The sequence below is a fragment of the Rattus rattus genome, chromosome 4 (assembly GCF_011064425.1).
Source record: "Rattus rattus isolate New Zealand chromosome 4, Rrattus_CSIRO_v1, whole genome shotgun sequence".
NCBI classification, from domain to species: Eukaryota; Metazoa; Chordata; class Mammalia; order Rodentia; family Muridae; genus Rattus; species Rattus rattus.
The window spans coordinates 18,840,624-18,863,144 of NC_046157.1; the positions used below are offsets into that span (position 1 = coordinate 18,840,624).

A 22,521-nucleotide genomic window follows, 5' to 3' on the forward strand; every position below is an offset into this window, starting at 1 on the left:
GGAAGGGAGAAGGTTGCAAGTTTTTTAAAACTAATTTTTCCCTTCCCTTTCCAACCCCCACTCCTTCCTTCCCTTCCCCTCAGGGTCCAGGCTAGCCTTGAACTCATGATTCTTATGTCTGACTCTTGGGTGCTGGAATTACAGGAAAGTATGTGTCACCACACCACGCCTAACTTCGAATTTTTCTGAAGGCCTGTTAAACTACCATCCAAATCTCACCAGGCTTTTATGCCATCTCTAACTTGAGAAATGACAGATGGAACAAAATTACAAGGCAGAGTCTGGTTCTGCATCAGAAAGGCTTTCCCAGCTTCACCAGTCATTGAAGTAGGCTAGTTAGGCAGATAACATGGGCATTCTTAGTCCCCAAGCCTAAAAAAATGCACCCCTATGTTTTTATTCTTGAATCTCAGCTCTCCAAGAACCCAGCCTAACTTCTTGGCTCGAACCCAGTTTTCTGTGACTAACAGGAGGTCAGAAGGTCTCATAGGGGCTCATTTTATCGTCACAGCTGTCTCTAAAGTTCCGCAGTGTGCTGAAGTCTTGTCCACTGCGACATTCGTGTATTCTTCACAGCTATCCCTCTGCAGCTCCCTTATTTATTTATTTGAGACAAGGTCCCAGTGTGCAGCCCCAGCTTGCCTAGAGCTCAGTATGTAGAACATGCTGGCCCCAAATTCAGAGATCGACTACCTCTGCCTCCTGAGTGCTGGGACCGAGGGAGGCCACTACCACTGCCTGCCAATCGCAGCACCCTGCACAGGTGACACCTGACTGCAGCTCAGCCTCCGGTTTTTGGAGTGACATCGTCTCCAGCCTTGCATTCTCACTCTGTGTCTGGCTCAGTAGAGGCAGGGGATTGACTGCCTCCTTTCTGGCCAGAGATTCCTATCTCTGAATCTGGTAAATCTTTGTTCCTGTCTACTCGATGGTCGTAGTACTTGTCAGTCTGTGAATGGGGCACAAATCAATGCAAAGACTCAAGAATGGGAAGTTCGAGATGACATAGTACTAGAGATGGCAGACCTGCTTGATTACAAGGCTGGGAGGGAAGCATGCCAGAGGTCTCTTGTGGCGGAAGCGAGCAGGCCCTCCCGCCAAGTACCTCATCAGCGCTGTCTCCCTGAGGGGTCGTCTCGTCCCCTGGCTTGGGTGAGCCCAGGTCGAAGCTCTTCCGCCCATCCCGTACTTTCTTCTGCTTTTTGATGTTTCCGTCTGCTTTCCCGCTGTTGAGCCGGCGCACAGGGCTCGTCAGCCACTTCTTAAGGGTGTTGGTGGAGCGCTTGGGACCAGGGGAACTGTGGATGGAGTTCAGGGAGGGCTGAGACTGCAGGTTGGCCACGGACTCAGACTTGCCTCCATTCTCACCGGAGGAATGAGAGTATGAATCTGAGGAGGAAGGACAGACAGAAACATCATGTCGGAACCTGTTAAGGCAGGCTTTTGAACTGCTGAGTAAGACAGCTTCACCCTCAGGGAGGTACGTCGTAAGGCAAAAGGTACATGAAGTCCTGCTGTAGACCCAGGCAAGAGACAGCGGTAACAGTTGACACTGATTCAAATGTTCACAAGTGATACGCCATTCCAGGTTTCATAGAAACACAAACTCACAGGAGACAAAGGCTCCTTCTTCCATGGAGGTTACATTCTGATGGAACATACAATAGACCATGATAACACCAAAATACACAAAGGTAGTGAGAAGAGCTATATTAAAAAATAAGGTTGGGCTGAGCTGTGGTGGTGCAGGCCTTTAATCCCAGCACTCAGGAGGCAGAGCAGGCAAATCTCCATGAATTAGAGGCCAGCCTGGTCTACAGAGTGAGTTTTAGGATAGCCAGGGCTATAGAGAGAAACCCTGTTTTGGAAAAAAAAATTAGTGAGGAGATGGTGATGGTGATGATAGTGAGCATGGTGATGGTGATGGTGACGGTGATAAGATGGTGACAGTGATGGTGATGGTGATGGTGACAGTGATGAGGGTGATGCTGGGAAAGGCAGTGGGGAGCAGAGGATGCAAATGAACAGCAGCCGAGGCAAAGCATCATGACTTGATGTCTGAGCGTAGTCCCAATGGCGGTGAGAGACAAGCCATGCGGCCATGTGACAAAGAGCAATGCAGGCAGATGTTCCAAGGTCGGATGTGGGGTGTGCTGGTGGCATCAGTGCAGTGAGCAAGGGGAACAGAGTGGGGGTCACTGAAAGTAAAAGGGACTGGACCACCTGGACTGGGTGCCAACAGTATGACACCTTTGTTTTTACCTACAGGGAAAATTCTCAGAAGATGGATACCATCTGTCATACATGCTAAGATGTCATTCTTCTAATTGAGGACAGTGGAAACAGACTGCCTAGGAGGCCGCCATACTCCTTTCGGCTGAGGGAGGCTGGCGGCCATCAGAGGGGATCAGACTCTGGATATGTTTTGACAGCAGGACAAAGGATAAAGTTTCCGGGGCAGGCAGAGTATGGGAAGAGCGGCTTTGAGGGTAGACGGAAGGGAGGTCAGTTGTAGGCTTCCCGGAGATGCTCTTAGCTAGATGCTAGCAGACAAGCTGAGGAGTTGCAAGCCTGGAGCTCGGGGAGAAAGTGCTTGTAAGCTGACCGAGGGTTGTCAGGGAAGAGATGATGCTGGAAGCCATGAGTGAAAACACCAAGAGGCATGGATGTGGGGGACGGAGAAGTCTGGAGACTCAGCAAGAAGCGGGAGAATGAGAAAGCAAAGGAAGTGTCAGAGAGGAAGTGGGAAAGGAGAGCAGGAGCTGGCCAGGAGGCTGCAGGCGGACAAGCATTTGCATGGAGGATGGAGGTGTCAGCTGTGTCAGCTGCTCCTTGATAGGTCAAGAGTACTGACCAAGGAAACCTTCGACTGAGTTACGCAGACGTCACCAGTGATTCTGCAAAACAGCAGCTGTAGTGTGATGGGGGGACAGGGGCTCATTACACAGGATGGGAGAGGGGAAGGGACAGAGTGCACGGACGACTTCCGTTTTGTTTTAAAGGGGCGATGATTGGAGATCAAGAGAGTCTGTTTTGTTCTTTCAAATAGAAGAAATCAGCGTATTGTCTGTAAGAAGCTATGCCACGTGCTGACTCTCTCAGTGCTTAATGAGCTTACAATAGCCTCAGTATTTCACGAGGACCATCTCCTTTCATTCTCTGGCAACACAGTGGGCTTGTCCGGGTGGAGGGTTGTCTAATTATCTTCATCTTACGGAAGAGGAAGCTGCCCATTTAGAGACATCAATCAGTTTGCCCAAGGACACACAGCTCCTAGGGACAGGGTGAGATCCATTCAGTCAGACTTGAGCAATAAATCCTGCTACTGGGCCTTCACACCTGTCCATGCCCTGTACCTCAGTCCCCACTGACCAGGCAAAGCAAACCATACTGTTGGGGTGGGATGGCTAGAGAAAGCACAGCACCGGAGAAGTGTGGAAGACAACCCTTGTTTAACTCCTTCAGTCCTGACATCTGAACACTTGCGAGTCTTTGAGGAGACCAGCATCACATGTGCAGTTTAGCCTCTAGCACACCCGACTAATCCAAAGACAGGACTTTAAAATCAGCTTCAGGTGCTGTTCTAGCTCTAACTGTCAGTGATGGTGTTTCTGGTTCCACCCACACTGAGAAAACTAGGGTCCCCGGACTTCTAGAGATCACACGGTGACACCAGTGTATTGGCACCCAAGCCGAGTGCCAAGCAAGACTCACTGACCAGTAACGACGTCACAAAGAGCGTAGTAGAGAGAGAGTTGTAAGAATGTAAGACCCAGGCTCCATTCTCACTGAGCTCTGGTCTAGCTGCCCGCACAGCCACATGCACAACAACAGAGAGAAGTCGGGAGGGAGAGGACAGAACCGGACGGTAAGACAGAGCATAGGAGGTCTCTCACATGCAGGCGCTGGCTTGTGGGGAAGGCCGTCCTGTGACTCCTGGACGAGGGAGAGGGATGGCCATGGCTTTCGGGAGGAAGTGGGGATCCTGGAGCAAGTGTCAGAGCTTTATAGATCCACCGAGATAACCTTCATGTTAGCAAAAAGCTAAACTTTGTGTTTTGTTTTTGTTTTTAAATAGGGCTGATTTCATTTATGGGATTGGTCACTGACATGGCTTGCTAGCTAATCCCGTCTCCTTGGCTACAGTCACGCCTCAGCACTGGGGACCTAACATGCTTGAGATATTCACCACATCATACTTAGGGTTTCTTCAGTGACTATTCAATAATGCTATACATTTTTATAAGGTTAGATTGTTTGTTTGAAAACATCTGCTTACATTCCAAATCCCAATAAACTTGTATTGGTATTGGTAACAGGTCAAAAAAACCAAAAAAGATATCCTCACAAGGCCATGTGTGATTAATTGCCAGCAGGCCGGCATGGACAAACTCTCCCGATACGTGAGCAGAGTTCAGAGGAGGGTCATAACTGTGTAGGAGAGACTGGCCTGGAAAAGTTTAAGGGAAGAGATGTTTGCGGGAGGGCTGCTGCTCCCAAATGGTAGGATAGCAAGACCAAATGCAGAGTCAGGGGCACGAAGTTTTCCAGTTCAAAGTTGGTCCTTTCTAGGAAATACGATCAGTGGGGTACAATCCAGACAGAAGGGAACGTTTGGGAAGATGTTAGATAATAAACTAGACGGTGTTAGATAATAAACTTCATTTTGAGATTCTGCTGGGAAGTGACAGAAAAAGAGTAGTTTTTTGTTTTGTTTTTGTTGTTTTTCAAATTAATCTGGCAATTCTATGCAACTGTCTTGGGAAGAAGGGATTGGATTCCAGTTGGTCCTGGGAGGGCTGTGCCCAGCCTAGAGAACATGATACTGTTAGTGTTTGGAAGACAAATTAAAGGTGAATGCTCATTCCTACATGGTCCTGAGGCAGCTGACCTCCACCCCAGCCCTGGTTTACACACTGGCATTTAAACCAAGTAAATGGCTGGGTATCTAAATGGCATTCTAGTGGCTTTCATTACCTACTCAGAGACTGAATCACATTTTCCCATGTGATTCTGCCTTAGACTTGGACAAGAGATCTCACCTAGCCTTGGAAACCCTCAGAGTAGAAAAGAAAAATCCCGAAATGAAGTAAACAAGTGTATTTGCCAAGAGAGAGCTGTCCCCAGAATCTCCCAGGAGCTCCTGAGCTCCATACTGGGGCTTGCTGGGCCTTGGCCCTGCTGGGGCACTTCTCCGGGATGCTTAGGGCCTTGTGCAAACTTTGGAAAGCAAAGGCAGAAGCACAAACACAGAGCTCCTAAAGTATGAAGGAGAATCTACAGGGCTGCTCTGCTTGGGGACCATCTGGGGATTCACTGGTATCTCTTTAAGGATAAAGGTGTAATCTTATCTCAGAAAATTCCTCTCGGGCTGTGGTCTGGTGTGTTGACATTCCTTCTCGAGTGTTTGGTACGGGTGATAAGCATCTGCAGTAGCTGATAGAAACAGGGCCTCCCTGCAGATAAGCAGTGGGCTCTCCTCATTCACTAGACCTCAGGGATGCAACGGACCCCACGTTTTCTCGAAGCCTAGAAGTATAGCATATGCTGTGTCAGCAAAGCAACGGTCTCAACTGCGTTAACCGTGCCTCAGTTACCAAGGGAAACAGATGATGTTCCGGGGTCAACCGGGGCCCGGCTTTGGCATTCCCACGTGCTCGTTAGGAATGGCCGTTCCTCTTCCCAGCTGCTATTGATGTCTGCTCTTTATGCCTTCTGTATAAAGTGACGGCAAACATGCGAGAGGGGAAAAGGAAACCTCCAGAACACTCTCAGTGTTGCCTCGTTCGTTTTAGGCAAGCAACTGGAGTCATTTAACGGTGGGCTAGGCAGTGGAAATCCGAGTCAGAAGCAATGTACGATCGATTCATCATCTAGCCAGTGTCCTACCATAAGGCAGCCATTTTTTTTCTTTCTTTCTTTTTTTTTTTTTTGGAGCTGGGGACCGAACCCAGGGCCTTGCGCTTGCTAGGCAAGCGCTCTACCCCTGAGCTAAATCCCCAACCCTAAGGCAGCCATTTTCAAATCACATTTTTGGGGAGAAAGAGATAGGGTTGGGGGAGACAGGGTCTTAACATGTAGCCTTGCCCTCGCTCGGAACTTGTTCTGTAGACCAGGCTGGCCTCAAACTCTTAGAGCTCTACCTGCTTCTGCCTACCGAGCACTGGGATTAAAGGCCTGCACCATCTGCCTGGCCTAAATTACTTAAAATGCCCAGTTGTAAAAGAATGTGAAATTACTCAGAGAAGAACTAGCTGTCTGGTTAGCTGCCTCTTCAGGGTTACTGTGCCCGCACCATCTCTGTAAAATGGCCACAGTAGTGAAATGTGTTCCCAGTGATAGGTCAGTTCCGTGGTTAATTCATATCAACTACGACGATAACCCTGTCTCTCACCCAGTCTTTGTAGTTGAGGAAGGTCGCACGAATTACGATTCCCGTGTTAGGAAATAGAGAAAGGAGAGGGTTTCAGCAAACCAAGGCCTGTAGTCAGTGCAGAATCAAAAACCAAAATCCAGGCTTGGCTATGCAGCCGCACCTTTAGCCTTATTTCTCCTTAGATGCTCAGCTCACGGAATCCTTAGCCTCCGTGATTATGGTACAAGGTACAGTTGCTGTCTATTCAACGTTTTAATATAAACTTACCTGTGCATTGTATCAATGATAAGGTTTCCATGCTGAAAGCCATCTTCAAATTTACCTGATCATTGTGCCGGTCAAGCAACAGAGCCATAGTCACAAACTAGTAACAAAGCTGGCACCAGAACCTGGCATCCCCTTGACTGCTCAGGCTACTGGACCGACAAATGCTCTTCACTCTGAGGTGAGGGACTGTCTGAGAACCGGTTTCAAGTATGGGAGCTGTGGACACCATACTTAGGTGAGACTCCCTTATCTGCAACTTGTTTACAAGATTAAAAATAACAGTGAATTTCCTGAGGCAAATTTTTTTTTACTATGAAATCGTTTCGCATCTTTGGTTTTTCCAAGTCAGGGTTTCACTTTGTAGCCCTGGCTATCCTAGAATTTACTGTACAGACCAGGCTGGCCTTAAACTCACAGAGATCCATCTGCCCCTACCTCCCTAGTGCTGGGATTAAAGGTGTGTGCCACTACCCCCTGGAAAAATATTTTTAAATAAAGAAAAATACAAGGGAAATAAATTATTTAGTTATCGAAACATACACATTTTGACATTATCTGCTTCCGCTGTTTTTTAAAAATGAAAGGTTTCAGATATGGCTGAAGGAAGCTACTTTTTTTTTTTTTTTTTTTACAAATCTCACACCTTCCTCCCATCCCAGAGAGAAAGGCAGTAATGAGATTGGTATGCCTGGTTCACATCCACGCCTGTTGACTTTACATGCGAATACGGTCCTACTTGTATCTTATATAATCATTATATAGGTATCACTTTGCAAGGTGCGAGTTCTCCGTGGCTCAGTCCACGGAAGTTTTAACACGAGGGTCATTCCCAAGCAATGACAAGTACCTCCTCTGTGTCTCCCTCCCAGCAGGAGCTTCCAATGGATTCAGGATAGGGCAGGCGAACAACCTGAGGCCAGTCAGGGTCTCCGATGGTTAATCAGTTAGATTAACCAGCCCCTGTGGTCAGTGTCCCCCTGGGGCCAGGACTCTGTCATTCCAGGTGTTTTAGTCATGGTGCAGCCCGAGTCCAGCAGCTCAGACGTGAGTGCTGTCTGCTGCCTTGAAGATGAAATCTGGGGAAAGCCAGGACAGTGTGCTCGCTGCAAGCATCCTAACAATCCCCTGTCCTCACGAACACCATCTTTTCCAAGCAGAACAGAAGATTCTGAAGAGAATATGGGCAGAATAAGGGAGAGGTGTGTTACATCTAAGATGGCCATTTTGAAACTCAGCGTCCCACGGACGATATTTCTGTTTCACACTTCTAATTTTTTATGTTATATCTGGAGAAAAAGTTCTGCTTTCGTTGGCCTGCTGTGAAGGTTGTAGACTTCTGAAGGTGGCTATCCGGTGCTAGGCATCTCGGTCTGTTCAAGTGTCTCAGGCTGTACCCACAGCACGGCCGTCTCTGATTTTCCAAGTGCAAAGCCCTGATGTAGCTTCGTTTCAGTTCCCTTCAATGGCAGGTAAAGGACTACATCTCCTCGTCAGAAAGAGAAGAACGTCCTACTAGCTGTGGGTTTTCTCTCCCCAAGGACCCAAACAGAGGATTGGAAGAGCTAGCCTGCAACCCAGGGATCACGAGAGCAAACAAAATCCGCTTCTCTCTATTCCCAAGATGCCTCTCACACCAGACACATATGGTTGTTTCTTACGCACCAAGCCAGCAGTCAGTTAGGTGTCAGCTCTGGCACTGCCAGCCTGGAGAAGGCATTAGATCCCACAGGTCGACGGCTCAGTCCCCAGTTCTGTCACCTCAGATGCCAGTTACAAGCCCCCAGTTGTTTTTCCTATGCTCCACTGACTGGACACAAACTTAGGTTCCCACAGGCCTCCCCTCCCCACTTTTTTTTTTTTTTTTTTTTTTTTAAAGATTTATTTATTTTTAAATTGCATTTTTTTTTCAAGATGAGCCACCATGGGTTTCTTTGCCATCTCCAGCCCCCTCCCCCTTTTTAAATTGTTTTTTTTCAAGATAGGGTTTCTTTGTGTAGCCCTGGTTGTCTTGGAACTCACTCTGTAGACCGGGCTGGTCTCAAACTCAGGGGCCTCTGCATTTTTTTTTTTTAATTAACTTGAATATTTCTTATATACATTTTAGTGTTATTCCCTTTCCCAGTTTCCGGCAAACATCCCCTTCCCCCCCCTTCCTTATGGGTGTTCCCTCCCACCCTCCCCCATTGCCGCCCTCCCCGACAGTCTAGTTCACTGGGGTTCAGTCTTAGCAGGACCCAGGGCTTCCCCTTCCACTGGTGCTCTTACTAGGATATTCATTGCTACCTATGAGGTCAGAGTCCAGGGTCAGTCCATGTATAGTCTTTAGGTAGTGGCTTAGTCCCTGGAAGCTCTGGTTAGGGCCTCTGCATCTTAAATGCTGGGGTTAATGGCGTGCACCACCACTGCCCAGCCCGCAGCCTCCCTTTTAGTGCCCACGGTCTCCTGTTCCAGCTTGACTAATGCACTCTACTATCTCTCAAAACTCAGGGAAACAATGCTTACTGGTTTATTATGAAAGATCTATCAAACGGCACAGATGAAGGGATTCTAGGGCACTAACCGTGGCCCCTCTATGCCCTCTTCAGATGTACTATCTCTCAGGCGCCTGCTTGAATTGGGCTGCCCAAAGGTTCTAAACTCTGATCTCTTGGAGATTCTAGGGAAGCTTTATTACATAGACACAGTCAACTAAATTGCTGGCCAACTTAACCTTCAGCCCCTCTACTTTCCCCTAAAGTTGTGGGGGTGAAGCTGAAAATACCAGGAGGAGCTGCCAGCCTTCATCCGATCATTAGCACACTAAGAATCACTACTTTGGTGATTCCAGTGATTTTAGGAGTAGTTTGTGGAGAAAGAGAATAACGCCAAATATGCATCAGAGTCTGTGTATGTGTAACGTGACTCCCAAAGGATTTTCTATGTCACCCTGAGCGGTGCCTGTCAAGACTGGAAAACTCATTCTCAATCCATTCTTCTATAGTCCTGTAATTGTATTCTATGATGCTAACGTGTTTTCATCTGAAGCATCAGGTCGTTGCTAAAACACACAAGATAGAGTTGTTGTTGTTTTTTAGATAGGGTCTTAGGGTGTTGTTTTGGCTGGCCTGGAATTCACCGTGCAGAACAAGATGGCTTCAAACTTGTGGAGGCCCACCTGCCTCTGTCTCTCGAGTGCTTGGAGTTAAAGGTGTGCACCACCACACATGAGTGGCTGCTCAATATTAACCTTTACATCGCTGAACTAGATCAGAGGTTTTCAACCTGTGGGTCATGACACCTATGGGGTTGAAGAACCCTTTCACGGGATCACAAAACACCATAACCCCACCCCCACGGATATTTACATTATGATTCATAACAGTAGCACAATTAGAGTTATGAGGTAACAAAAATAATTTTATGGTTGGGGGGGTCACTACAACATGAGGAACTGTATGGAAGGGTCGCAGCATTAGGAAGGTTGAGAACCACTGGTTTAAATGGTCATTAGGTCTGTAAGCGTTACTCTGGTATTTATCCTAATAATGTATGGGAAACATTTGACTCCAATCGCTAAAATAGAAAACTGCAAAGATGCCTAACATCATGACATGTTCACAGAAAGGTCCTTTAACCCCAGTGATACAGAAAGAGTTGTGACTCTAGCCTATTGCTTTCTACGCCTTGAGCTGTTAGGCCAGTATGTCTATACATTTGGCTACCAAAACTATGTACACAGATATCCCCACTTTCTCTGTCTTTCTAAAAGGAACTTTTTTCTCTCCTTAGTATTTTTCATACTGGAATGTACATCCGGAGAAGGCTATATTAAATGATGGACAGAATAATAAGAATTCTCTCGAGAAATATATATGCAGGTTAATAAACTTTACAAATGTGTCCCATGTGGCCTAGGATAATGAGCCCGTCAGGTCTTTTAGGGAGAATGTCAATTGCATATTCAGTGAGGTCCAGAGGCTGTGTACCACCAGTGTCTGGTGTGGCTGACTTCCCAGCAGACCACCAGGTCGGCATCATGGTGCCTAGGCTGCTTGGTGCTGGAGAATGAAGGAAGCTTCCACAGAGTCAGCAGTGGGCACTGAAGCCGAGGGACTAAGAGGGAAACTCTGGCTTCGTAATTATGGGCTCTTGCCGGCATTTCAGTTACTCCCTCTGCATTTTAACCTACACTTGGCAAGCTCAGTGTGGCACAGGATAGTCTTTCTCTCCCTCCGCAGTCATTCTCAAGTCTCAGACACACCATGCAAGGCCCTGCTCCTGCTGGTTGCACCAAGGTTCTTGTGCCAGCTTCAAGACTCTCTTCTTGCTCATTGGTGATGGCGCACCCTTTAATCTCAGCACTCGGGAGGCAGAAGCAGGCGGATCTCTGAGTTTAAGGACAGCCTGGTCTACAGAGTGGGCTCCGGATAGGCAGGGCTACATAGAGAAACCCTGTCTCAAAAAACAAAAACAAAACCTCTTCTCCAGTGAGTCCTCGACCAGCCTTTCACTCTTTACAGAGACTCAGCATCTTTTTTTTTTTAAAAAGATTTATTTATTTATTTTATGTATGTGAGTACACTGTAGCTGTCTTCAGACACACAAGAAGAGGACGCCAGATCCCATTACAGATGGTTGTGAGCCACCATGTGGTTGCTGGGATTTGAACTCAGGACCTCTGGAAGAGCAGTCGGTGCTGTTAACCTCTGAGCCATCTCTCCAGCCCTCAGCATCTTTATAAATGGTGAATTTCTCTACACAACTCTGGTGTCTGATTTTTCTCATTGAAGTACAAATTCACTGTGAACCTTTGGTCCTGGGCTCTGTCTTAGTTCATTTAGTTCACTTCCACTCAGTGATCCCGTTCTTTGCTCCATTCCTTTGCTGACGTTCTTGGCCTGTAGAACGCAGATCCAAGCCACAGAGCTGATTGCTAGGCAGTGGCAGCCACACAGGACAGGGATGCTCCTACCTCCACCGCTCTTCATACAACAGTCTTTGCCAACGGTCTTCACAGAAAGGAAGAGTCACTACCTCTGGCTCTGTCTCCATGGGAGTCTCAGTCCTGACTCAGTCCAGGTTCCCCTCTGCTGCTGTGTCTGTCCACCACTTTAACCTTCACACCGCGCTTCAGCTCATTCCAAGACGCCCCCAGAAACAGAAGATAAAGTTCCTAATTGATTGTCTTCGGGGTCTCCTCAGCCTCAGTTCCTTAATCATTTCTGAGTCAGGAGTGGAGAGAGGAATGTCCATAAAGGGGACTGAGTCCCGTCCTTCTCCAGATACGTATGTCCCAAAAGTTCAGGCTCCATGACGTGCTCCTTTTGCTCTATCAGTACCTTTCATTGCAACGCCATGCAGCTGCCTTTGTAAACTGAGGCCTGGAACACCCAGTCTCTACTGACCAATGGTGGATTTAGAAGCCTGGCCCGCCCATCTTACCAGGTAGAAGCCAGTGAACACAGTTGAGCCACTCTCCAAAGGTAACCATTCTAGACATCGCTTCGACCTCTGTGCCTATGTCATTCTCCTGGATCACACACTCTGGGGAGGGAACATGCAGTCCTTGCAGACTGTCTCAAAGTCTTACCAACGGTTCAAGGGAGCCAATAAATGAACCCTGCCCAGCTTCGCTAATTCTAACCTCAGAATAAAACAAAAATGCAGAGCTTTTCTTTTTTAAAAAAAAAGTTTCTCCTTCCTCTGGAATACCAAAGGGAATCAGATCACAACCTTATATACACATCTGTATCCCCACGTTCCTCCTGAAAATCTTTATAGTAATCAAGGTAGGGAAACTGGGTTTTCTGACACATGTAGAAAGCATGCACACATTATGTATGTATTTATATAACATTATTCAGTCTTTAGGCAGAGTCCTAACACCAGCTTATAACTGCCTCCACACTTGTAACCACTGAAAGTCGCTCTTGACTGGTGAAGGCCTTGCTTGCTGCTGCTGCTGCTGCTGCTGCTGCTGCTGCTGCTGCTGCTGCTTCTTCTTCCTCTTCCTCTTCCTCCTCCTCCCCTTCCCCTTCTTCTTCTTCTTCTTCTTCTTCTTCTTCTTCTTCTTCTTCTTCTTCTTCTTCTTCTTCTTCTTCTTCTTCTTCTTCTTCTTCTTCTTCTTCTTCTTCTCTTCTTCCTCCTCCTCTTCTTCCCCCTCCTCCCCCCTCCTCCCCCTCTTCCTCTTCTTCCTCCAATGTTTATTTATTATTTATTAATTTATTTATTTTATGTATCTGAGTATACCATTGCTCTCTTCAGATACACCAGAAGAGGGCATTGGATCTCATCACAGATGGTTGTGAGCCACCATGTGGTTGCTGGGAATTGAACTCAGGACCTCTGGAAGAGCAGTCAGTGCTCTTAACCGCTGAGCCACCTCTCCAGACCCCATCATTCAGTCTTTGAAAAGGAGATTTCTCCTATTTGTCACACATGGATGAATGTGAAGGACATTAGATTAAATGAAACAAGCCAGATTTAGAAAATAATTATATGACATTACTTAAATGTTAAATCTTTAAAAAGATGTGTGTTGGGGTCGGAGGGGGGAAGGGTGTCAAATATATTAGAGAGAGAGAATAAACAGTGGCTGCCTGGTGCAGGGAGTGAGACTGAGGTAAGGAAAGAGATATAGGCCAGGGATATGAACTGACAGATACATGGCCCAACAAGTCTAGAGGCCTAATGCACTACATGAAGATTAGAATTAATAAGTTTGCTACGGAATTGGGGTTGTACTTGCCATAAAAGAAGGGGTAACTCTGAGATGATGGCTATGTTACTCTGTTTCACCGTAGTAACCATTTACACAGTAACAATTTGTGTGTCCCACACACCATGCCCTACATCTTAAAACTGTACAAAAATTATTTAAAAACAAAACAATGGCTTGTCTTTGCAGGTTACTGAAGGACAATAGGAATTGTAGATAAATCTGTACTTATCTCTAAAGGGCGTAAGGGGGGTCATCCCATCATGACACAGGGTACCAGCCACGCTGCAAGGCTGGGGTGCACCCTGTCAGGGTTCTTCCCTCCGTGAGTGCCTTTCTAAGCTGCACTCCTGACAGGGGCTTATCTCCCTGGCAAAATAGGGTTGCTCCTGAGTCCAGGGTGCATCGGAAGCTTTCACACAAACCAGGAAATCAGTTCAACAAGCTCTCCAAAGCATTGCTTGTCCTACTGACTCACACCGCATCACCGTTGTTCCTTCTCCTTCACAGAGGGTGTGCCCAAGTTTAACACTGTTGCATCACGTGCTACAAACGACTGCACTTCGCAGCTCCTCACGGCTGACTCCGTCTCCTACACGGGCTCTTCACATTCACACAGATTGCTACACTAGCATCTCCCTTCCACTCTCTCTGTCACTGCCCTGCTTCTGATCATTCAGTCCACTTGGGTCAACTCCACGACAGCCTCCGGACTGGCCTCTGTGCATCCACTGCCAACTCTGCTACTATGGCAACCACACCACCTTCTTCAGCCGCTCTTCCAAACCTGATCACCGAGACTCACTTGGTCAGGCTAGAGGGCAGCCTTATGGCCCCTTGAGCACCCACCCGGGCAGTGGGTGGGAATAGTGAGATTCTCAAACCGTGGTCTTTAGGCAAGTTGCATCCGTACCACCTAGGGATGGAGCGGAGACGAAAGCTCTCAGGTCCTGTTCCAGAGCCTGTCAGTCAGAATCTATGGGGGTGGCTTGCCATGGGATTTGGGGATGTCTCAAGTTGGAAAGTCACCATTCCACACGAAGCCTCCACTCTGGTCTAATTGCTCAGGCCGAGGTACCAACCATGTTCCATTTCTCCCGGATTGCCTTACCCTCTAGCTTTTTGAAGCTGGTCCAGGATTCTTGAACAATTAAACCTAGCTGTAGTCCTTTTCCTCTAATAGCGTGTACGCGCCATTCCTCGGGCAGTGAAAAATGCCAGTTTACACATTTCACCTTGCCGAGGAGCACCCTTCTGGGCAGGGGTATTGTCCATCTTTGTGTCCCGGGCACAAATTCTTTAGTCATTGCATGGCCAGTGATGGAGAGTGAAGGGCAAAGGCAGAGAAAGCATTGGAGTGTTGGGTATTTTTAGGACTAAAGAGCTCTAAGAAAAAGTCATTGTCAGTGAGGCCCCTGACTCTTGGACTTAGCAATGCAGCTATCAACACAGACTTCTGTTTCCTGTGTTCCTTAAGATGTCCAAGGTATCGCCCTTTTAAAGACAACCTAAATTAAGTCACTCACTTCTTTACTGTGGGACTTCTCGGGACCTTGAATACCTGGGTGTAAGTGCTGACTCCAGAGGGAATGTAGCATTTAGCAAATTACTATTAATCTGTCCTTGGACTCAGTGTGGCTGGCATGGGTCTTAGCTATGACGCCATTCGAGTCTAGAATACAGACGTGACTCAGACTCCTGAGCATGGGGTCCTGACATCAGAGTTGCTGGTCAAATTCAAACCCTGCTGCAAAGGCCCGAGCAGGAGCTAAGTTACAGTCCAGTTATTTTAAGCTGATGTGCTATCGTGAGTGCCTACCCAGAAGCCAGTGGGAAGCTGGCCTGGATTCAGGTGACAATGTAACCTTTGCAATAACCTTGCTCAAAGTAACTTCCAGAGGCTTCTCTGCAGGGGCAGGGGGAGGAGTTATGAAGGGTGACTGGAAAGCTTAAGACTGTCATTAAGTGCTGCTTAACGGAAATGCACTGAAAAGTGGAAATTCTCCTAGGAAACCGAGAGACAAGGAAGAGGAAACTGGCTACTTGGAAGAGACTGTAGCTGTTGAAGGTTAAACAACTTGTTTTTAGTGTGTGTGTGTGTGTGAGTGTGTGTGAGTGTGTGTGAGTGTGTGTGTGTGTGTGTGTGTGTGTGTGTGTGTGTGTGTGTGTGTGTGTGTGTGTGTGTGTGTGTGTGTGTGTGTGTGAGTGGGTGTGGGTGTGTGTGTGTGTGTGTGGGGTGTGTATGTGTGGTGTGTGTGTGTCTGTGTGTGTCTGTGTGTATGTGTCTGGTGTGTGTGTGTGTGTGTGTGTGTGTGGTGTGTGTGTGTGTGTGTGTGTGTGTGTGTGTGTGTGTGTGTGTGTGTGTCTGTGTGTGTGTGTGTGTGTGTGTGTGTGTGTGTGTATGTGTGTGTGTGTGTGTGTGTGTGTGTGTGTGTGTGTGTGTGTGTGTGTGTCTATGTGTGTGTGTGTGTTGTGTGTGTATGTGTGTGTGTGTGTGTGTCTGTGTGTGTGTGTGTCTATGTGTATGTGTGTGTCTGTGTGTAGGGTGTGTGTCTGTGTGTCTGTGTGTGTGTGTGTGTGTGTGTGGTATGTGTAGGGTCTGTGTGTCTGTGTGTGTGTGTGTGTGTGTGTGTGTGTGTGTGTGTCTAAGTCTAAGCAGAGACAGGAAACGTAAAGGCTCAGACTCTCCTGGCTTCACCGAATAGGAGATTCTGCTTCTCTTCCTTTTTGCCATGCTTCTCAAGTCTTCGGCTGGCCTCCGGGGAAGTTTCTGAAAGCTAGACTACGAGTTTACAACCAAACCACAGACAGCCTCTTCTGCAGATCTTCAGACTGACACTGAAAATGGTGTTGGGTTAGCTGGGCTGTGGTGGCGCACGCCTGCAGTCCTCCTGCTGGGAGGCAGAAGCAGGCAGATCTCTCTGTGTACAGAGAGAGTTCTAGGGCTACACAGGGAACCCTGTCTCCACAAGAAAAAGAGAGAAGGAAGGAAGGAAGGAAGGAAGGAAGGAAGGAAGGAAGGAAGGAAGGAAAACGATGGAACTTTTGTGGAGAGACGTGAAGTTCTGGCTAGATCAGTTAGCTACTCCTGTTACTAATAGACACAGGAAGATCCCCTTGATAAGGAGCAGAGGTTCCTCTGGAGTCTGGAGCAGAACAAACTCACTGAAAACACCGTAGGCTGAACAGCAAGGGAGCAATCATTGCAAGATACTAGCAGGCATTGGCTCGTTTCTGTTCTCCCAGGTTGAATTTAAATGTTAAAGGCAGGAGAAATGGCTAGGACAAGTGAGAGGACAGACTGGCAAGGGCCTTAAAGGCTCCGAGCTTGCGTGCAGACAACAATGAACTGTTGCCTAATTGTCCTAGCAAACAGTCAGCCTTGGCACGAGGAACGCCGAGCTTTGACTGGGAAGACACAGGCAGACTCTGGGAAGGCCGCTTCCCAGGTATACTTAGGACTAGACAGTGACCTATCAGGCATCTACTGTCCTTGGGACAGGTGAGACAAGTTGACACCTTGTGCTCTAACCAAGAGCCGGTTTCCAAGATTTGTGAACATTTCCTAATCAGGAAAAACATCCACGGTACCCAGTGAGCTGCACAGAATTAGGGCCCTTATTTACTTAGGGCAAAGGTCAGAACTCAGGCATCTTTAGGGATCGATAGGTGAGGCATGCAGGAGAAACTGGACGCTGCGGTACAATAGGGGGTGGAAGACATTCTGATTCACGAATTTTCCCAAAAAGATCCCTAAGCCAGACCATCAAACACCAAGTGTCTTGGGCCACAGTGTACAGCTTTGTTAATTCTGCCCAGCAGTGACCTGGTGGAGTATGGTGACCCTTCTGGTGACCCTGCAGAGGCAATACACAGCTAGACCACCCCCTTACGAGCATCCCTTTCCCAGAAGCTAAGGGTCTGCACAGCCTAGGCTCTGCCCACCTGTGATGGTTCTATGAAGTAGATGCTGGCTCTGGTAACAAGTTACCCTTATGTGTGAGGGTGTCACATTGTTATCAGCTCATTTAGCAACTGTTCGAGTGTCTTCTGTGTGCCATCCTGACACAGGCTGTAATTGTGCAGTAGACAAAACCCCCAGGGACGTTCAGGGGTCCAGATGGAGTTAGATAGTAAATGAGTAAGTGGCTCAGGAAACCTTCCGATCGGGAACAGTATCTAGCGAGTTTAAATGGGTAGGTAAGGGCTTGGATGGTTCCTATAGACTGAGAAGCTGGTGATGGTCTCTCTGAGAAGTGATCTTTAACCAGAAGACAGGAAAGAGCCAGCTATGTGAAGAGAGGGGTGAGGCCTCCTGTTAAGGGGACAGTTTAAGTCCCTTGAAGGAAGTCCTGGTGGCTGGCACAGTCGCTCACAAAGAAACATGAAATGAAGCTGGACAGAGAGGTAGAGACTGGACCTAGACCTTCGTGAGCCATGCCAGGGCACTAGAAATTCATCTTAAGGGCACCAAGAAGCCAACTGTGTGGTTGGAAGGCAGTCACTATCGACACAGGCACGAAGAGATGATTTATTTGAATTGATAATGTTGAATTCATATACGGCCAGTTTAACTTCTCTTGGATCGGAATCACTTTTCCACTAAGAATCACCTTTTCTTCTGGCAAAGGCTAAAGAAGATATTGCTCACAGTTCCCACGAGGAGGAGCAGGTCATATGGGGGCCGTGGGAAAAAGGCTGTATAGGCGGAGAAGGAAGGAGAGAGCTGAAGTCTATTAGGGGCAAGGCAAGAAAAGCAGGTTTTGATCGTGTGAATAATTTCAGCGGGCATTAGAGTGTTAAGAGGCTGTCCCTATCTATCTGGTACCTGGCCCTGGGGTGACTCATGGAGGTGGACAGTAGTCTAGGGAAGTAATATCTTACTAAATATGGATGAATAAGAATGACCAGGACAGGGGCTGGGGATTTAGCTCAGTGGTAGAGCGCTTACCTAGGAAGCACAAGGCCCTGGGTTCGGTCCCCAGCTTCAAAAAAAAGAACAAAAAAAAAAAAAAAAAAAAAGAATGACCAGGACATGCAAATCAGGTATCAGGACAAAACACTCTATATAGAAAACACAACACAACACACACACACACACACACACACACACACACACACACACACACACACACACACACACACAGCCTTCCCTTCCCTCCTACGCATCTGTGTCTGATATCTGTGTCTGCCACCTGCTCTCTTTCGTCCTGCCATGGTTGGTAGCATTGGGTGGGATTACCAATGAGCTATGCTCTGGTCTTGCTTATCCCCGGTTTAGAGAGCTCTTCGACAGACCCACACAACTCAGTCTGCCTTCCTTTGAGTAGTTACTGAAACACATTCTTCTCAGGACACTTCCTTTGCCATGCCACCTTCCAGGCCACGGTTTCCTGTCACTCACCCTACAGGACTGAGTGCTGTCCAGCCAGCTGTATTAATAGTATCTCGTTATTTCTCAAATATTTGTTCTTCCCTTTGATACCCAGTGCCTTGTTGACCCAGCAGGGGGTTGCTCTCAGAGCTAGCTAATTCCTCGAGACAGCCAGTGACAGTCAGCAAAGTCACCTTTTCCAGGTGCAGGTCCAGAGCTCTTTTATCAGCCTTCCGTCCCTAGACTACCCTCCACCTCCCTGAGTCACCCCAGGCAGGTACCAGACGGATAGGGACAGTCAATTCGAAACCTGCTCTTCCTGCCTTGCCCCTAATAGACTTCAACTCTCTCCTTCCTTCTCCTGTGAATATTCAGTGAGGTCAAAGGGAGCAGGGGGTGGGGCTGTGTGCCTATGGGTGTGCATGGGTGAAACCTGAAGCCAGTTGGGAGGTGAGATGATTCTGTGACTTGAGATCTGGCTTCTCCTCTTACTCTTTATGAACCCTGCTTCCCTCATCTGTGAAGTGAGACTTGTTATCTACCTCCGAGATGACAATATTTACAGCAATAGAGAAAGGGTGTTGTAGAACAATAAACAGGAACAATAATGGCACCTAATGTGTTGCAATGTAGCACGGGCCTTGGGCCCACAAGACAGCTTTGTCCACACCACAAGCACAAGCTGTGCCCTCTGCTGCCTGCTGGGATGGGTTCCCCTTGCTTCTCCTCACAACGGAAGTTTCAGGAGGAGGAACTCTCTTCCCCACTGTTAGCTGTTCCTTATTCCTTTCAGAACCCCCTGGTCCCAGTTGGTCCCAGATGCAGAAGCTGAACCTGGCTACTGCAAACAGACAGACTCCTAAGGGTGACGAGTGTGATGAGTTTCCCTGGGTGGCCAAACTGGGAAACTTGGGAAGGAGTTTCTCTGGCTCCTAACATTTCCCACCCATTTCTGACTTCAGGAATACTTCACAAACACAACAAATAAAAATCCTTAAATGAAATAGGAGAGTGTAAAGGGTGGGGGTGGGGAGGGGGCGCTGTAGAAGCTACATGTAGTCATTACAGGAAAAAAATAGAAGAAAATTCAGTTTTTGTAACCCACCCTTTACTACTTCACAACATTCATTTCACCTCCATTCTGTAGCGTGTGTGTGTGTGTGTGTGTGTGTGTGTGTGTGTGTGTGTACGGGTGCACACGTGTGGAACGGTGTAATTATGGAGTCAGTGACCTACATCTTGAGCCTAAATATAGATGACCTTCTTCACCTATGGACACTCATAGCTAAGTCTCTGGCCTTGGGTGACCCAAGCATTGCTTTTCCTGGGCTTTACAGGGCAGCCATGGGCCAGGCTCCCAACCCCTAATAGAAGGAGTAACAGCTCTGCCACAGGAGCCTGGATACCAAGAGCCCAGATGTGGTTGCGTGCCTCCTTGCCCCTGTGGCATGATCTTAGGTTAGCATAAACCCTACTGGGTTTCAGTTCACTAATATACTCAACAGAACTACCGTAGATTATCTCTGCCCCCAACAGAACCACCATAGATTATCTCTGCCCCCAACAGAACCACCATAGATTATCTCTGCCAGTCCTTTTACCATAAGCCTCATGGACAGATGATTAAAATGCAGTTATAGGCAGGCTTCTGTGTGCCGTTACTGATCAGGGGGGTGACCACTTCAGATCCTGCCCTTCTGGGCAACTCTTGCAGGCTCACAGAGGGGAACTCAGCTCCCCAGGGAACCTGAGCTAACTGGGTGGCAGAAAGGGAGGCAGGCACAGCATGGGTTCCATTCACTTTTAGCAAGTCACTGCTGAATTCCTAACTGAATGCATAAACCCAGGCCTGAATGCATAAACCCAGGCGACCCTTCTTCCGCCCCAGGAACACAGACAAAGAGAGCTTCTTCAGGATTACAGACCAAGTCGGGGTACTGAGGGGCCAGGAAACATCTCTCCCTCCCCTGTCTCTCTTCCTGCACCTGCTCTGGGGAGTGAGCCCGCAGTCTCTGTGCAATCCAGACCTCCATGTTTGAACTAACTCAGCTTCTATATATTTTGTCACATGGCCTTCTAAAACATTTGAGAGCAATGATTTCAATTCATACTCCTACCAGCATAAAGGTGAAAAATAACCTTTGTTTTATTCGCCCTCTTCTGATTACTATTTATACCGTCTTTTCAAAAACTTATTGTCAGGGCTGGAGAGAAGTTGAGAGCGCTGGCTGCTCTGTTAAAGGACCAGAGCTTGATTCCCAGCACCCACATGGCTGCTTGCAACTGTCTCTACCTTTAGATCCAGGGGATCTGACGCCCTCTTCTGGCTTCCATGGGCACTGCACACATGTACGTGCAGGTAAGCATACTTTTAAAACATTTTTAATAAAACCTTTTAAAGTTAAGTGTCGCCTTTCATGTTGCAGGTGGAACCCAGGTCCTCACACACGCCATGTAAATCCTGTCAGAGAAATTCATCTCCAGTGGTTTATTTCCCTTTTAAAGTCTTACTCCATAAATTTTGCTGAGTTTTTTCTTACTGGATATCTAACTTATTTTCTTACTGATTTAGAAGAATTCTATGCATTTTAGATATTAATCTTTTATCTGTCATACAGGTCATAAGCATTTTTCCTAGCCTATATTAGTTTTAACTTCCTTTCTACAGTGTCTATCGCATTTGCCTGGAATTCGTCTGGAATTTCTTATGCATGATGTGGTTTGGAAATACAATTTACCTCACTTGAAATGCTAGGAAAAATATTTTCCAGTAGGAATATCAAAGAATTTTTCAGCTTCATCTTTTACCGGCTACGTTTTCGTAATGTTTAAGAGACAAGGCCACAGAACAACTAAGGAAGAAGACGCCTCGGCACGCACCTCACTGTGTGTTCTATTCCATGACTAAATCACACTCATGGCAGTGCGAGACGAGATCTTGCAGGTTTGGCTTTTAGGTGGATCTTGTGTTTCTTATGGCCACCAACGAGGACCCCACCAGTCTAATCATTTGTGGTCAAAGCTTAAGGACCCAGGAATGCCCTAAGCAAGAACAGTACATTCATTGATTAATTGATTGCCTTCTGCACAAACTGCAACCAATGTGATTTGTTTCTGTGTATTTTCTATGATCATGAATTCAAGTTTCATTACATTTAGGTTCCATAATAGATGCTGGACCAATGCATGAATGCACTGTCTAACTTCTAAGCCACTGCGGATAGGGATAACTGGGAGGAGTTGGTGAGGGACTGAGACAATAGGAGGGTTCTCAGAGATAGGTTTTCTAGTAAAGCCCTGGGAGAGCTAGAAACAGTGGCAAGGATATCATTGTGAGTATGCACCTTGTGTATGTGCACCTGAGTATGTATGTGTGCATGTACACCTGTGTATATGTGTGTGTGTGCATGTATGTGTACCTGTGTATATGTGTGTGCGTGTATATGCACCTGTGTATGTGTGTGTGCATGTATGTGCACCTGAGTATATGTGTGTGTGCATGTACATATACTTGTGTATGTGTGTGTGCACATATGTGCACCTGACCATGTATGTATGCATGTATATATATATGTGTGTGTGTGTGTGTATGTACGTACACCTGTGTATATGTGTGTGCATGTATGTGTACCTGTGTATGTGTGTGCACCTGTCTTGAAGGCTGAAGAGAATGCACCTGTGTGTAAAGGGAGGGGTGGGAAGAGAGGCAGATCCATCTGCTGTGGCCACCACTTTGCTCTCAAGTATTTTAACGGATTCCATCCTGGGTGAATAACAGGGCTTATTAAATTAAAAGGGCCTGTGGGG

General features: G+C 47.2%; 1 protein-coding gene across 1 annotated transcript in view; it reads right to left on the bottom strand.

Moving 5' to 3' along the window:
* Kalrn (kalirin RhoGEF kinase) overlaps positions 1 to 22,521 on the bottom strand; it is a 537,823-nt gene that overhangs the window by 69,621 nt on the left and 445,681 nt on the right. The window contains 1 exon segment of the mRNA XM_032900150.1: positions 1,106 to 1,389. Coding sequence (XP_032756041.1) covers positions 1,106 to 1,389 — 284 coding nt within the window.